The sequence below is a fragment of the Acanthisitta chloris genome, unplaced genomic scaffold (genome assembly GCF_000695815.1).
Source record: "Acanthisitta chloris isolate BGI_N310 unplaced genomic scaffold, ASM69581v1 scaffold29798, whole genome shotgun sequence".
NCBI classification, from domain to species: domain Eukaryota; kingdom Metazoa; phylum Chordata; class Aves; order Passeriformes; family Acanthisittidae; genus Acanthisitta; species Acanthisitta chloris.
In genome coordinates this window covers 2,653-19,940 of record NW_008686942.1, presented here as the reverse complement: position 1 = coordinate 19,940, position 17,288 = coordinate 2,653, and the positions used below count along the sequence as shown (strand labels likewise).

At 46.0% G+C, this 17,288-nt stretch overlaps 1 protein-coding gene across 1 annotated transcript in view; it reads right to left on the bottom strand.

Annotated features, from left to right (window-relative positions):
• SREBF2 (sterol regulatory element binding transcription factor 2) overlaps window positions 1-15,951 on the bottom strand; it is a 19,254-nt gene extending 3,303 nt beyond the window's left edge. The window contains exons 1-16 of the mRNA XM_009080396.1: window positions 15,567-15,951; window positions 14,568-14,749; window positions 13,258-13,403; window position 13,139; window positions 11,306-11,527; window positions 10,080-10,194; window positions 9,706-9,887; window positions 8,769-8,961; window positions 7,648-7,829; window positions 6,686-6,959; window positions 5,558-5,727; window positions 5,196-5,364; window positions 3,556-3,676; window positions 1,945-2,054; window positions 515-647; window positions 1-4 (exon numbers count right to left, since the gene is read on the bottom strand). The exon at window positions 1-4 is cut by the window's left edge and continues 150 nt beyond it. Coding sequence (XP_009078644.1) covers window positions 1-4; window positions 515-647; window positions 1,945-2,054; window positions 3,556-3,676; window positions 5,196-5,364; window positions 5,558-5,727; window positions 6,686-6,959; window positions 7,648-7,829; window positions 8,769-8,961; window positions 9,706-9,887; window positions 10,080-10,194; window positions 11,306-11,527; window position 13,139; window positions 13,258-13,403; window positions 14,568-14,749; window positions 15,567-15,951 — 2,589 coding nt within the window. The remainder of the gene's footprint in view (window positions 5-514; window positions 648-1,944; window positions 2,055-3,555; window positions 3,677-5,195; window positions 5,365-5,557; window positions 5,728-6,685; window positions 6,960-7,647; window positions 7,830-8,768; window positions 8,962-9,705; window positions 9,888-10,079; window positions 10,195-11,305; window positions 11,528-13,138; window positions 13,140-13,257; window positions 13,404-14,567; window positions 14,750-15,566) is intronic.
• Window positions 15,952-17,288: the final 1,337 nt, after the last annotated feature.

The window sequence follows — 17,288 nt, the reverse complement described above, 5'->3', positions numbered from 1 at the left end:
ATTCCTGAAAGAGAAAGCACATGCTGCTTTCAAGCAATACCATGCCATGCTGCCACAACATCAGCTTTCACTCTTCCATCTTCAAGAGCAGATATCATCATTCTTTAGTCAGAAAAAAGATGGCAATTGTTCCTCACCTACACAGACTGTACAGAGAAATGAGAGGAAGCTGGTAAGGATGCTTAAGTGCAAAAGAACAGAGACTGTGACACCAACCTTTCTATCAGCATGTGAGTTTTGCTGCTTGATTTTGGAAGGTGGGAGGGCTATGTGAATAGAACAAAGCCAAAAGACATGCCTAAAGAAGCAACTCTGACACTTCCAGTCCACAGCTCTAGTATCAGTCTGCAAGCCTTGACCTACACACAAACTGCTGAGCACATTGGCACTTGCAGAACAGAAGAGGCGTGCAGCTGCAAAGCACAGGTAGGTGCAACCCTACAGGACAGCATCAGGGGTAAGAGTCACCCCTGCAGAGGAGTAGGGGTTTGAGAAGCATAGGATGCCTACGCACTCTGACATCTCCAGGGGTTTCGGCATGCGCTCCACTTCTGCAAAATGTGACCTCACAGCTGCATCGTCCCCTCGGAGCCAACCAATTGCCATAGCCACTGCTGCTGACCACCAGCGGCACACCACGTCAGGACCTGCAAAACACAACCATAAGCTGCAGCTCAGGAAAGGACACCTGGCTCCCTCCTGCTCAGAGCAGCAGGCAGGTGTCACATGCCCTAGCCAGTGCCTTCCACTGGGATTGATGCTAACGAGCCCAAACTGATCCCACGGGAATGTAGCCATCCATGTGAATGCTGAAATGTACTGCAGGAACACAAAGGAACTTGGCAGCAGGCAAACACTCAACATCTGATCGCAAGCAGAGTTTGGGATGGCATGTTTGTATCTTGTCAACAAGAACTTACCCTGTCAACTTGTCTAGAAATCTGCTGACTTCCTTCCCAATAATCTCCACTCACCACCCCAAAATAACAACTCGCCTCATATATACCGTGCCTTGGCACTAATCACCATCAAGACAGTAAATCAGGTTCTCTATATAATTTCCTCAATTATTTAACATCCCCTCAAAAACGTTTCCAAAGCCTACCTAAGGCCAGAAGACATATGCTCTGCTACTCTGACCTGCTTTTCACTTCCATGACAATACTGGCCCAAATATAGACTTCCCTTTATACCAAAACATAATCTCTAAATAAAGAATTATCTAGTTTGCCTTCTATGTTTGCTTTACACATCTTAGGTACAGCAGCTAGTCTGTGTCTAAAGCTGCACCTGATAAGCTGACAGGTGCTGTCTGTACCAACACCAAGCAAGAAAAATACTCCAGCAGCCTGCTACCAGCCCAGTCCAGATGAGCACATGGCTCAGGGGATTCTACAGCTCTTCTTGTCCCACTAAATATATATCACAGGACCAAGCCAAGCAGCTCCCAATGTATACCCAGAGCTTGTCTACAGCAGGGGCTGCAGGTCTCTGGAGATTGAGGAATAAACCTGACAGCTACTGTGAAAGTGAGGGTAACCTGGTTCAATAGGTAATTAAGTGGGAAAAAACCCAACTTTCCTGTACCTCAACTGTAATGCTGCTATGCTTGTTTATATGCTCCACCCTTCCTCTTGCTTTGCATTGCCAGGAGCAAGCTCTCAGGTGAGGGCACAGGGTTCAACTTGGAGATAAAATATTGCCCAACAATACAAATAACAGCAGTGCCACCTGGGCACTCAGCATTACAACACACAGCAGAATTTACAAGCCTTCTTAATCACTATGTTCCAGTCTGAGCCATTATACCATATTGTATGCAAACAAGCCTCACTCCAAGAATTGCATTTCTCCTTGCCCAGAGTTTAACAGGTGGTAGGGAGAAGGAACTCGCATTGGCAGTAGATCCTGCAACTGGGAGAGCTTCATTTCTGCCAGACTTACCCAGGGCAGATTTGAGTACAGAGCTGCTGGCAAAGGGTGGGGCTCCACTTCCCATCGAGTCCAAGAAAGAGTTGAGCAATTTCAGATACTCCATGGCACCTGAGAACTCACTGAAACAAGAAGCAAGGCAGACCTTAGCTGTGCTGTCAAACAGGAGATACTAAAGGCATTACTCACTGGGCAAAAGGCACATTTAAGCAATGCTGACCCATTAAGCCCACATAAAGTTCAAGCTCTACAAGTAACACAACGCTGCTGGACTGATGAGACCACCCCATGACTGGAAATGCACAGAGAGATCCACCAAGAAGAGCAGCCTCACATCTCCTCTGGCAAGGGGACCAGCACGAAGCTAGATTAGACCCCAAGAGTCTCACCTCAACCACAGACATCTGTTACAAGTTAATTACTGCCTCCAAAAGAGGCTGAACTAAACTTCTGTAAGTGACTATTTGCACATACACATATATTCATGTATGGAAGTGAGAACATGTTCACAGCATTGCTCAAAGTAACATATGCAGCAACAACCTAATTTCCTGGGATCTGCTACAGAGGAAGGTCTTGAGTTCCCACTCCTGAAGGAGGACAAAAAGGCTTGCTGTATTACTAAAGCCAGTCCTTTCCACGAGGAGACAGAACTCCTGCAAGTATAGTGACAATCCACCTCCCTTATACAGATCCTGCTACTTTCTCTCATCAACAGTAGCATTTGATCACAAGCATTTGTACTGTGTAAGCTATTAAACCAAACTGCTGCTCATTCTCTGCTAAGAAACTGACATGAGGTTGAAAAAAAAAATCCCCAAAGCTAACTGTACATTATTTTCCTTACACAGATAGGGAAACAGGGTTATCTTCCCATCTGAAGTTTTTACCCACACTTCCTGGGGGGACAGGATCCTTACAGAGCTTCCCATATATTTACACAGCATTTGCCTGACACCAGCATGTCTTGACATCAGCTAGAAACAGTGCTGAATTACTGACAAATGCTGGAGTTCTGCTTCCCATGGAGTCCAGGAGAATGCTGAATATGCTCCAGTAGAAAAAGCTGCTCCGTTTCCCACCTATTGTCCCCTTCCATTTGGTCACAGAGCTTAGATGCAATGACCATTTCGGCCAACATCATCTTTCCTCCTCTTGCCACATGTCAGTTTGATTATTCACTGCTAGTAAATGTGGCACTTCAGTCAGGAGAACACTCATGCATAAGGTAGCAAGCTGATGGGCTCACTCTCTGACATGCCAAACCTTCATGCTCTGAAAGCCCTGGACATATGTCCTCCTCAATAAAAGAGGTAGAGGCACACTAATTTTAATGCTCCTGAACATTAAACTTTGTCACTGCAGAAAAAGCCACATCCATCCAGCTGAGGAACCAATCCCCACTACACCTGGGTTCACCTTTCACTTGAGAGGTTTTAATATGAAGAGGGAGAGCTTGCTCTTCTAATAAAGCTGTGGTGGCCAGACTTAATGTTGTCATTCCAAGCCTTGAATAAGGACTAACCACTCGGTTTGCCCCAGCGTGCTCGGTCCGTGGTTATTAGCTCTGCCTCAGAGCCTGCTGCTTTGGCCAGCAGTCCCCAGTGTGGCAGGTATACTTACCATGACTCCTCCTCCTCTTGTCCTGCTATCTCTTTCCTAGTCTCAGGCTTCACGAGTGAATCCACTGCTCGCTCCAGCAGGTTCTCACAGAATGCCTGATGCACTTGTGCAATAGGATCCGCTAGAGAAGAAGGACAAAACCAACTGTTTCACTGGCGTAAGGTTGTAGACCACCTCTCAAGGCAACCAAGAAAGAACCAAAATGTAGGAGTACGAAGAAGAGCAGTAGAGGGAAATTAAGCAATTAATACAATTATTTCTAGACTTCAGTTTTCATAGAATCACACAGAATAATCAGAGTTGGAAGGGACTCACGAGGATCATCCAGTCCGACTCCTGGCCCTGCACAGGACATCCCTGATAATCATACCGTGTGCCTGAGAGCGTCGCCTCTTGACCTCTGCCAGGATGGGTGCTGTGCCCACTGCCCTGGGGAGCTGTTCCAGTGGTCAAACACCCTCTGGATGAAGAACCATTTTCTAATATCCAGCCTTAACCTCTCCTGACACAACTTCAGATCATTCCCTCGGGTCCAGTCACTGGTTGCCAGAGAGAAGAGGTCAGTGCCTGCCCCTCCACTTCCTTCTGTTAGTAAGTTGTATACAGCAATGAGGTCTCCCCTCAGTCTCTTCTCCAGACTGAACAGACAGAGTGACCTCTGCCACTCCTCATATTGCTTCCCCTCAAGCCTTTCACCATCTCTGTTGACTTCTTTGGACGCTCTCCAATAACTTAATATCTTTCTTATATTGTGGTGCCCAAAACTGCACACAAATTTCAAGGTGAGGTCAGACCAGCACAGAGTAGAGCAGGACAATCACCTCCCTCGACCAGCTGGCAATGCTGTGCTTGATGCACCCCAGGACACGGTTGGCCCTCCTGGCTGCCAGGGCACACTGCTGACTCATATTCAACTCGCCATCGACAAGGACCCCCAGGTCCCTTTCCATGGCACTGCTTTCCAGCATCTCGTTCCCCAGTCTGTACATACAGCCAGGGTTGCCCCGTCACAAGTGCAGGGCCTTTTTATCCCTTTAATCCACTTATAAAGCTGCAGACTTTGGGCAAGCATTCCTCTGGCACTTCAGTCACTCAGCAAAACAGTGAGGACACTGCTCTGCAGGGGATAAACCTTGGGCACCCCAAAGTCACCCCCACAGACAATCAGGACCACATTCAAGTTGTGTTCCAGGATATAAAGAGACAAGCAGGATGACACAGCACAGTATACAAAGGGAAGCAAGCCAGCTCCTGCAGGCTGAGACAGCATCTCTCAGCTACAGAGCTCCTCTTCACCCATCAAAACCGCAAGCAGGGCAGACATACAAGAGCACAGCCTCACATACAACACCCACTTTTGTCCCAGACCAAAGAGAATGGAGAGACTGCCACGTTCAAAGTGCTGGAAGGCCACACCCTCGGGACACAAGCAGCTCTCACCAGGGTTCCTCTGGGTGCAGTACAGGCTCTCCTTCGCAGCAGACTTCACTGTCCAGCTTCGCTCCACAAAAAACTTCTGTCCCAGAGGGTGGCACAGCCAACGCAACGAGTCAGGAATGGCACTCCGTTCTGAGCTGCACAGGCTTTGAGCCTGGCTTAGAAAGTAGCTCTGGGAAAAGGAGAGGTTAAGCAGCTCTCACCAGGGTTCCTCTGGGTGCAGTACAGGCTCTCCTTCGCAGCAGACTTCACTGTCCAGCTTCGCTCCACAAAAAACTTCTGTCCCAGAGGGTGGCACAGCCAACGCAACGAGTCAGGAATGGCACTCCGTTCTGAGCTGCACAGGCTTTGAGCCTGGCTTAGAAAGTAGCTCTGGGAAAAGGAGAGGTTAAGATTGAGAACACAGGGAAAGATAACATGAAGGACAAAGATCGTATCAATTACGGCTCCTATCACAATTGCAGCTCTTATTATAATTGTAGTGCTAGCAGATGCCCTGAGCTACAGAAGTGCTAGCTTCCAGGCTCTGCTTGGAGGCGTGATGGGAGAGGAGATGACAACTCACCGCCAGGAAGCCAAGCTTGCCTCCACAGCGGGTTTTCAAGCCAACTGCAGCCGTCAGGTGGATTTCTGCCATTGTGCTGGGTGGGATCTTTTCTTCTGCGCACTCGGCCAGATTCACAGCACACAAGGCCATGTGCAAGCCTGAGTAAGCTGAGCTAGAGGGAAGTTTGCCTGCACCAGGAAGAGAAGGAGAAGTGTTAATTTTTAAAGAGTAGTACCAGCTACTAAATACTACTGTAATTTGCAGGGCTACTATCCTAAAGAAACAATGGGAACCTGTTGACATGAGAAGCTTACAACATTGTATGCCTACTTCAGTCAGGCAGCAGAACTGCCACCAAGTCTTCCCTTCACAGATACCAAGGTTGGCATCCACAGCTTTGCTTCTGCGAGCCCTGTATAGCTAAGCCAGTTAGGATAAAATCATCAGTAAATTTTATCTCGCTCCTAAAACTGAACTCGTTTGCAGACTGCACCTGTACTTACACAGATAGTATTATGGACAGGTACTTATCCCTGGTGGCACGGCTGCAATTCACACCACATGATTAGGCAGAAGCAAGCTTCGCTTGGATTTCTGATCTGCCCAGAGTTTACTGACATTGCAAACTGCTTTGCCGAGGAAATGGCAAAAACCACCTTTTGCAAGGAACGTTCAAGTACCTCCTCAGTTTGTGTGCACACACCCAGGTTTTCAAAGTACATCAACACCAAATGGCAATCTGCACTCTACACAGCTTCAGAAATGTGAATTCTTCCAGCAATTAACCCCAGACCCTACTTCCACATCACATTCCCAAGCGACAGTGATGAAGCAAGTCTTTAACAGCAGCAAAAAGTGACTGGACTCAATCAACTACTGCTTAGGACAGACTCTCAGCCACCTCTCCAGACTCAGCAACACGTAACTTGAGACAGTGCTGTTGCTTCAGCTGCTCTTACAGGCTTCTTTCATTGCATGAACCCGTCGTGTTTTAGTAAGTAGCTCCTGAAATTTGTCAGGCTAATTTCCAACAGCAGCCCTGCCAGAGGGAAGAGACTATAGTGCTCTCCCTGTATCCCCCAGGATCAGCTCCAAGTCTCCTCATTCAGCAAAACTGGACAGCAGATTTGTCATCTCTGCTCCTACCTGTTATGTGGAGCTGATGGAGCTTATGATATGCTAGAGCCGCATCCCGAGCGCTGGTCTTGGCCTCGTCCTCGAAGCCTGCAGTGGCCTCCCTTGCTCGCCACTGATGAGAAGTCCTCTTCAACAGCCACCGCACCAGTGCCAGCTTCTGCAGGCTATAGCGGATCACGTTCCAGGACAGGCTGCAGGCCAAGTCCACGCGGGAAGCTGGCAGTGCCCGGCCGAGTACTGACAGGCAAGTCTGCAGGTTTGACGCAGCTGCAGCAAAATCGCCCTGCAAATAACACAGCAAGAGGTTCAACAACAAGAATCACCATCACAGAGACTCTCTGGGACCTCCCCAGCACTGGGAGCAAGGCAAAGTGACATGCAAGCCAGGACAAGACCCTTACTAGAGGCATGTCAACATAGAACCAAAAAACGCAATAGAAATTTACAAGAGCTTGAAATCTGGTCCTAAACATATCCTCTCACATATGGTTCTGATCCTGCATTGCCTGTGTGACACATCAGCACCAGGTGAAAGGAGCTTCCTGCCTTCTCGAGTAACGTGGAAGCTTCAGGATCCCCATATCAAAAGCCAAATGCTGCCTCAACAATGGAGAGGACTTCCAAGAGGCTGGAGGACAGCAGACAGACAGACACAGCAGAAGCTAGATTCTGGACAAAACCCAAGATGCTACTGCCAAAAACTGATACAAGACGCAGTAGCTAGGAACAAGAACAGAAGTAAGGAGCCTCTTCCAATGCTGGAACCCATGCCTCACTAACTTAGGCTGAGGGAGGACAGCAATCTAGCTGAGGACAACCTAGCAACAGCTTCTCTGAAATCAGACAGGATGAGCCACTTGAGGAATAAATACCATGCTCTTTAAAGTGCCAAGCCACTGCCTCACTAGGCAACATTTACCCACACCCCATCTAAAAGATGCATTTGATACAAAGCAACAAGTCAACTTTACCCGTGCCAAATCCAGGTCTGCTTGCTTGCGATGCCTCCAGAAGGTGACCGACGACCTCGAGTGCAGCCGGGTCACAGGCTCCCCGTGCACAAGGAGCTTGATGAACACACTCAGTACAATCACTCCATTCACGAGCCACAGGATGAGTGTGGGCATCATCCAGCCAAACCAACCAGCTGCATCTGCAATGGACATCCCAAAGGGAAAGTTAAAATATCATCTGGACACCAAAAGCTAGGCAACACAACGAGCACAGACCCAGAAGGACGTCTTGCTATGCTTGCCACATGTCTAATCAGCTTTTGCAAAGACTGCATTTCAATCAGGAAACACCTGTATCAACAGCTCTTCATCCAAACCCCAAGCCACAACATTCCCAACTAAATGGTTATTTTTACAACACTGATGTATAAAACACTGAATCAGCACTTAGTTTTCCTAGAGTATCTTGTCTTCTGATTTTTCTGTGAGAACACTCACAGGTACTCTATGCTTCAAGTGTCATTTTCTTATCTTAGTTAAATTTACAAAGCAACACTGAGGAAGCATATTTACCAGTCAGGGAAGCAACCACATGCTTACAGCATCTCCTGCACTCCTCTAAGCTGCTGCATTCCTAATTATGATTATGGAATACATGTATCAAACAAGCCAGTGGCAAGACCAATGCTACTTTATTATTAAGTTACAAAAATCAGCCAGTTACCTTAAAAACAAATACAAAGTGAACATGCCTCAAAGACTGGCGAGGACAGGAGGATACCCCTTACACTGAACTACTTTGGGTCTATCCCAAAAGCCCAGGCTGTTGGGCTACAAATAGGTGCCACCTCAACCTCACCATGCTGAGTCATGGCTGGTTTGATGCAAGAACACTGGATGTGGATGTGAACTGGAACCATGTTCAAGCTGACTCTCCTCCCACGCCCAGCCCTGCAGTTACTACCCCTCCCCAGCCATTAAACAAAGGCCATACAACTCCCTGAACACACAAAACCATCCTACTGAACCACACCAACCGTCCACCTCATGAACTGCAGCTGAGGCAGCTGCAGATGCCCTTCAGGGAGGCCACTTAAAGCTGGAAATTTTCTGTGGTCCAAACCAGTCTAGTTTGTTACCTGACTCAATGGTTAGCATGCTCCTGCCAGAACCGTGGCGCACCAGGCTGTCGGACTCTGGTGTTCCTCGGGCGTCCAGGAGGGATGTCAGAGGATTGAAGGAAAGGCAAAGGAACGTGAGAGCACAGAGGAGTATTCGAGAACGATCCACCATACCGAGTGCCACAGGAGGAGAATCAGGCTCATCTTTAACCTTCAAAGGAATAGGAGTGGAGAAAAAAGAAGAGGAAAAGAACTTGCTTACCATTCTGTAGCACAAAAAAACCCTTTACGCCACAAGATGGGTAAGGAAGAAGTTTAAAAATTTGCTTTTGAGCTCAATATCGGCAAGAACTCCAGTAAAGCCTTTCCTAGCTTAGTAAGATAAGGCTGAAATATCTGAATGCCTTCAACTTCCTTCTGCTTCCAGCCATTTCATTTTTTAACTGGATCCCTGGTTTAGGCTAGGATTAACCTTTGCTGCCCTTACTCTTTTGAGGATCTCCCAGAGGACTCACTTCTTCTGTGATATCAACAAAACAAACCTGCAAGCCAAAGACAGCCAACAGCTTTCTGTTACTGTAATGACATCATCCATTTCCAAGTTCTCCTGCTTTACTCACTGGACATACATATCCCTGGAAAGCCACGGGCTCCTTGGGTCATGAACATGCACTGTAAGTCCACAGACACTGTACAGGGGCTGAAGGTTAAGTACAGTTCTAGCAGCTAAGGAAGGATTCAAGTAATACAGCTCAGAAAGTCATCTCAATCATTTAAGAAAAGATAAAACACACACATGCACCTTCCTCATCCTTACAAAGAATCTCTAAGCCCTACAGATCTACTGGTCAGATGTCTTCTGGTTCCACTCTTGAGAACTAGGAGAATTTAAATTCTGGCCCTCACATATCACTGAAATGGATGTGTTGAATTTGACAACTAAAGTCACAAATACCTTTGCATCATCAAGGAGAGGGCTCCCCGGCTCCGAATCAATGGAATAGGGAGAGAAGCCAGCCTGGGATCCCGAATCAGAGGCTGGAGGAGACATCAGCAGCACATTCTGGTTGAAGTCATCTATCTTCAGATCCACATCGGTGTCAACCAGACTGCTCAGGTCAATGCCCTTCAACAGCTCTGCAAAAATCAGAGCGCATTATGTACACGTTTCTCCATCCTGAAACCTGTCAATCTCGTTCAGATTCGCTCTGTCACCTGCAGTAACACTGGCCACTATTGAAGCAACCTCTGCCAAGGATAAGAAACTGCAAGATATACCTATGTCCATGCTGACTGTCTCCCCTCTGCTGCACAGCCTTCACAACTTACTGTTTTTTTGGTTAGCCAGCTTCAGAACCATGTTCTCCTGCCTCAGCTTATGGTTGGCCTGCTGTAGGTATTTAATGTAGTCAATGGCTTTTCTCAGGACACCAGACTTGTGCATCTGCAAGGAATTAAGACGTACAAAAAAAGTAGTTTATATATCAAAGGGTAACTCCTGCTTGTAGCGATATCACAACCCTTTGTATCATGTGGTGATAGAAAAGGGTGTAAAGGACCTTTCAGCAGCTGCAAAGGAACTAACAGTGGGGCATGCTCTGCAGACAAGGTATCAGACAAAGGTATACAAGGACTGAGGTCTCTCAAAGCTCTTACAAAATAATGCAATGTAAACAGATTAACAACCAGATTACAGCAGAGATCACGTCTCTGTTTCAGACAGAAATAGTCTACCATAGCTTGTAAATCAAGTGTCTCCTTTCTGGGACAGAACAAGAGCTGCTGTATGTTGACCATTATTCACTGCTTAATGCTGAGATAACTAGTTCCCTCCTTGCCTCACTCCCTTAGCCATGAAAATGCTTGCCTCCAGTAGCAGTGGGCAAGTTTATCTTGTAAACACAAGCCCAAAGTACTATGAAACCACTGCATATTACCCATGTTTTTAAAAATATTATGACACCTATTCCACCTGGCACTAGGTGACTTCAGTAGTGCACTTATTTGTACAGAGATCACACAAGGTGTCAAGAATACTATTGCCTGCTCTGCCAGCATGAGGTAAAGCAAATAGCACAACCCTGAACACATGGTGCAAGAAAACTTCCAGTACTTGAGCAAGCAGCAGTTTTTGCAACTCAATATCTAAAGGAAACAAACTGAAAGCTCAGTAAACCCTCACTTGTACTGCAGTCACATGGAAAAGGAAACTTTAAGCAAGATCTAGTTTGACAGAATTATCAAAACATCCACTTGGATATTCTATCTAGAAGGCCTATTTTAAACTAGACCTAATATAAGAACAAACACACACGGTATAGCTTATTTTCAAGAAACAGTACCACTAGCATAGTAAAGGAAGTATTTTACAGATGATCCTTCCTGAATACAATTACCAAGCTTTCCATCACACAAGTGTTTCTCACCAGTCCTATCCCAAGTGTGTGCACACTACTAACAGCTGCATGTACCCAACTCCTTCACTTGGTAGAGCAACAAGCAACTGAGGACAAGGTATTTATGACACCAGATTTGCTCTTATTCCCCATCTTTACCTTGGCATCTGTCCCCATGACAAGGTCCTTCAGCTCAATGATTTTGTCATTTATGGATGACCGGTAACGCTTTTCAATGATGTTGTGAGTTGTTCTCCTCTCTCCTTCTTTAGGTGGTTCAGGTTGCTTGACACCCCCAGGAACTTGTTTGATAGGCACCTTTTCTTGTCCCACCATCACTGGCATTGTGGTCAAAATGGTCCCATTGCTTCCAACGAGAGTCTACAAAGACCAAGTGTAACAAGCGTCAAGAGCAATCAGCCAATTTAGAGAAGGTTTATGATGGCAAAAGAAAAAAGACTAAGCAAAGGAAGAATCGGGAAAACTTTGTACAGCTCAGAAAAGATGTGAGATGCCAATTGCCTTCTGTCTTTCTTAGCTGGCACGAGCAACACAGGAAAAATCTGTCACTCTGGCTCTCACACTGGTCACTGTGGCAAAAAAACATCTCTTGTTCTTCAAGAGCATCAACACTTCTGCCAATACTATGCTCTGTTCATCCACTTAAATACAGAAATGGACCAAGGCTCCTCCTTGTTCCTACAGTCCTTACACCCCGAGTGTCCAAATTTACCTTGTGTACACAAAATCATCAGCAACAGGCAATGCTACTTCCAAAATAGTAAAGACAATGTTTGAAAGGACCCGACTATGGAAAAACAAACTTTGGTTTGAGCAATGCAGTGGGTTTGAACTTGATTAAATGGATAAAAAAATCCTTAAGCTATAAAAATAACTTAAGATGAGAAACTAAGACAATGAGTGATACACAGCAGTGTGAGAAGCTCAAACTTGGACATCTACATGTAGGGCAGACCATCTACACCAAAGTAAAGCAGCATGTACTCAGAGATAAAGTATGATGAATCCCACCAGAACAGCTGCACAGAGGGGCTTCTAGGACAGCTGGAGTAAAGAAAGTTTAGACTGCTTAATCCAGCAAAGCAAGATTGAGAAAGGTACAATTGTTCTCTAAAGTACACCAAAGATCAGGGAAGTGGCTGTGAAGAGGAAGAGTTATTTCTGTCAAAAGACAAACGTAACAGTAACTAGTCATGACAAACTAGCCACGAGCAACTTCAGGAACCATTTCAACTCTGAAATAGTCTTCTAATTGAGATACAGAAATTAATTTCATTTCATTTCAAGTTGGAACTTGACAAATGTGAACGTGAATTTAAGTCCTATACCTTTCCTTGGCTAATTTCCAACCAATTTCAATGTGTTCAAACATATCTCAGATAGACACAACCTCCTAAGCCTCTGTGTCATCTAAAAGCAAGCAGGTTAACTGAAGATTTTAGCCTGGCTGCTAACAAGTATTTAAGAAGCCTGCCATGCTGTGCAAAAGAAGCCAAAACCTAAGTCCAGACTTGCAAGTTTTTCACCCCCAGTAAACATTTGAACAGAGGTATCTGTTCAGAACATACAAGATCATAACAAATGTTTCTTTGGGGGCATAAGTTTCTCAGAGTTGATAAGAAATGGAGGCCATGAAGCACAGAGGCCATGAAGCACCAACTGCCATCTCCAATGATTATAATGAAACTTCACTGCAAATGCCCTCTGAAAACTAGCTTAATTAGTTGTCACATTCAATATACTACTACTAGACACTGAGGGGCAAAAGGAAGTTCCACAGGTACTCTGACCAAGTTAGCTTTCAGTTTCAAGTTAAAAACCAGGCAGAGTTTTTAGGTCATATTCCTCTTCTGGTAATACTAGAAAAAGGTAAACAGAAATGTGTCCTTGGTCTTTGCTTACTGGCCATGGGAGGCTGCCAGAAAGTACAATCTGTGTGTTTAGCCTTGGCAGAAACAGGGTATTACTCACTCTGGGCATGTCTAAAACAGCCCTCAAAACCCCTCTCGCCTGCACCACTACAGAATACTGAACCTCAAATCTCTTCCTTGCATTAACATGCAAGGAGAGGGAAGGAAGAACATCCATACGGTACCTGCAGAGCTGTGGTCTGAATAGGAGCAGTGAGTGCTGTCAGCGCTGGGTTCTGTACTGCAGCCATAACGGGATTACCATCTGTTTTCAGGGTTGTCAAGACAAGAGAATCTGTTTTTATGATCTGAGGCTGGACCAGAACCTAGGTGGAAAAGAGTTACAGGTGAAGGGGAGAGCAGGCACATGTTTCCCTACTGATCTCAGTAGCAACAAGTAAGCACTGATAGAGCTGTAATAACTTTACAACTCAGTGGATGGCAAAAGAGTAGAGTGAGTATTTCTTTCACTTGCACCCTGCATCACCTGGATGCTTTTTGTCAGCCTTGATGCAAACTCTGACCATGAGCCAGTCTGAACAGAGCTGGAGGGAGGGGAGCAGGGGAACCACCAGGACATTGGTTTTCAAATCAGTCACCAGAAGTAAACAAGTATGTAAAAACACAAAAGAGCTGATGGGAAAGCTACCTTCCCCTCTCCAATTACACCTATAATTAGCTCCCTAAATTAACTGGCTGAATACTCAGAGTCTAGCACGACTAGTGCAATCTGCTTTGGCAAATACCCATAGCAGCTTCCCCCCAGCAATTTCACCGAAGGAATCTGTACCAAGCAGATCAAAATCAACTCCAAGTTATTTTGCCATAACACAGCTTGCGCTTATTTCTTCCAAATACCTTGCTGACTCTCAGAGAACATTACAGATGGCACAGTACAACAGAACGAGAGCAGCTTTTTCTAGGGGACTCAATATGACAAACATTTTTACTTAATACAAAGAGGCGCAAGAGTGAAAAAAATCTTGTGTTTTAATACAAAAATCATATGACACTGTAGCAGTAAAACAATCAAAGAAACTGTGACAAGAATTGGAAAAACACATTCCATTACGAGCCAGTCCTTATAAGACATGGTAGAGGCGATGGGCTTGCAAAGAAGTAGGTAAAAGTCAAGGAAAGCTTGTTCAAGTAAGGTTTTCAATCCGGTTTGGCAGTACCGAGTTACAAAAAATATTTTAGACCACAGTTAGTTAAGCCAGTGCTTTAGTGAAAAGAGTTTCTGAACATTGCCCACACATCACGGCTCGCAACAGGGACTCTCACACATGACTTGTATGAAGTAAAATGCTTCTGGGGCACAGACTGGCTAGAAATACCTCTCACATCTAAAAGCGTTTGTATAAAAATCAATCCTACCCAGGACCATCAGCTCTACGAGCTTTGCCACCTCTCCCCTGACAAGCCAGGAGACCAGAGCCACACGAGCACCTTCCTCTGCTGGATCCCTTATCATCCTGCAATTCACTTACCGGAACTTGCTGGACCTGTGGTGCAGCGACTGTCTGCACCGTGGCCGGCGTTAACGTCTGGATGGTGCCGTTGGCAGCCTGTGTCAGCACTCGCTGGGCCTGCACTGTCTGCACTTGCTGCTGGATGGTAACTGGCTGAACCTGGGAGGATGTCACCAGGCTCTGGACTTGAGGCTGGAGAACTGAAAAGCAGAAGAGATGTCAGGAATATCCCAGAGACATAGGTCTCCCTTTTGGAGCCTGCAAATGCTCCCAGCTTCACTCCTCTTCTCCACAGAGCTTCTTCGCAGGCAGCATTCATCTAACACATCCCACACGCTGGGAAGCTTCCAGCTCTTCTGGTGCCTCCTTCAAGAGGACACTGCACCTAGAATAGCAGCTTTCCAGGAGAGGCAAAGGATCAGCTAAGAGAAAATAAAGCCAAAACCCCTTGGTCTGATAGCATAGGACTCATTTCTTCAGAGGCATTATGCAGTACATCCAACCTGAACTTCCTCACTCCCACTGATTTTGGTGGGCCCTAGGATCCTATGTGTCATGTGAAGAATCAACACCTACTGAAGTGGATCAAGTCAACTGGCATAGACAAAGGAAGACACAGCCACTGTTAAACACCCCTACAGGTGTCTCTGCTCAACGCAAGTACTGTGCTCAAGAGTTTGGTAGGTAAAATGTGCCTTTGTTCCAGACTGCCACATAGGACGGACTGGATCTGCCCAGTGCACCCATCACTGGGAAAACAGAGTTGCCAACAACTGTTTTAAGATACTTTTCTCAACCCTCCCAGGAGCCAGAGGGCAGAAGGCCACAACAGAGAACAGCAAGACAACTATGGGAAGAGGTCACACAAAAGCACTTAAGACCTCATTTATGACAATTTCTCACGCTCAGAATCGTCAGGCTTGTCGCGGCTGAGGATGAGTTTAGAGTTTCAACACTGATACCATTTATTGCAAGTGCACCGAGGCACACCCATAGCCTTAGCACCCCAAGACCTACCTTGGAAACTTGTGGCTGCATTCTGGTAGATGACTGGCTGCTGGATAATCCTGGTCTGGGGAGCAGAGCTGAATGTTGGTGCAATCATGACAGCCTGCTGCTGGAGCTGAGGCTGAAGTGAGGGCCGGGGCTGAAGGAGAGGGGCTGAGCGTGGAGGGACTGGAGGTGTTGTCTGTGCTGCTTTGACCGGCAGGCTCTGGAGCTGAGGGGATGCAGCAGGTGGTGGGAAGGTTTGCAGCTGCACCTGGCTGAATGGTCGCTGCACCTGTGGCTCCAGGGCTCCACTGCTGCTGCCACTGCTGCTGCTGCCCTGGAAGGTACTGCACAAGGGATCCGAAAACAGATCTGGAAAGTCTCCTGCCTGGTTACTGACAAACTGCAGCATCTCTGTAAAACAGAAGGAAGTTTGTTCAATGCTATTTTATCACCCATATACTTTGACTCCCACCACAACATCAGGATTCGAATGATGGTGTGTGTGCACAGAAGGGAGCTCTGAGTCCTTCAAAACCTTCCGAGAACACATCACACCAACCTAACACTTCCAGATAGAGACCAAGGGGTGGCCAGCGGAGCAGCACTGCTGCCACTGTTCAGGGGGAAAAGCAGGACTCTCCTACAACACTTGTCCAGACAACAAGATCCAGGCACAGACTAGAACTTAGAGCTATCTCAAGTACATACCTAAAATATTAGAGTCTCTTTCCATTGCTCCTTCAGCCTAACCCTTGCAGAAGGAAGAAAACAAGCATCTCCACAATTCCAGCACTAACCATTTTCCTACCCAATTTTTAGGGAGCTTTCAAGCCCCCAATCCCTCCTGTCCCACTGAGTATTTTTAAAATGAAGAAACAGGGAAAGAATTCATCTTAACTTTCTTTTACTTATACCAGAAATTGGGGGAAAAAACACTTAACAAAACACTTTATAAAACTGTAGCAGGAGAAATCCACGCACATGTTTAAAACATCAGAGTAACTTTTTCTGTTGGTTTCCTGCCTGCAGTCACTCCACAGCAGGTTCTCTCCATCCCACCTTCTCCAGGATTTTATCAGCCCACATCAAGAGGCTCCTACTGCTACTGCAATGCTACAGCTCTTCCCCACAAAGGAAAAAGTCACAAACAAGAGATCATTGTTCACAAGCAGAGATTCTTCTTCCCTCCATCTAATCCAATTTAATCCAATTATGCACCTTAAGCTACCTGAATGCTTTTCCTGATCTGTGTGTAGGCAGTGGCATGAGGAGTCAGACATCATTCCCCACCCCAGCATCTGCTCATGCTGCACTTGCTCTTCCACAGTTTTCTGAAAGTCCAATTTTTTTTTTTTCTGGATATAGGAAAAAGGGAGGGGACCCACAAACCTAAGAGAGAGTTTATAATGAGATAATAAATATGGGTTTAGAAAGCAGAAAATAGCTTTCTGATTTATTGGAAAAAATATGGCAGAGGACTCCTTACACCAGAAGTTTTCTCATCCACGAACCCACAGGATGTTGCTGCTGTGGTTTATGAAGCAGGTTTGAAGCCGTAAACTTTTCACAAGAAGTTTCCATGGAAGCTATCCCAGCAGTAAGAGGGCTATTAATTTGCTTCTCCCAAATGCCACCCACACATTACCCACTTAATTTGTCTGACACTCCTTTGTCTGAAACAGAGCAAAGGGATGGATCCTCCTCCAAGCTTCTCACTCCCTCAATACACATTTCGACATACTTCTA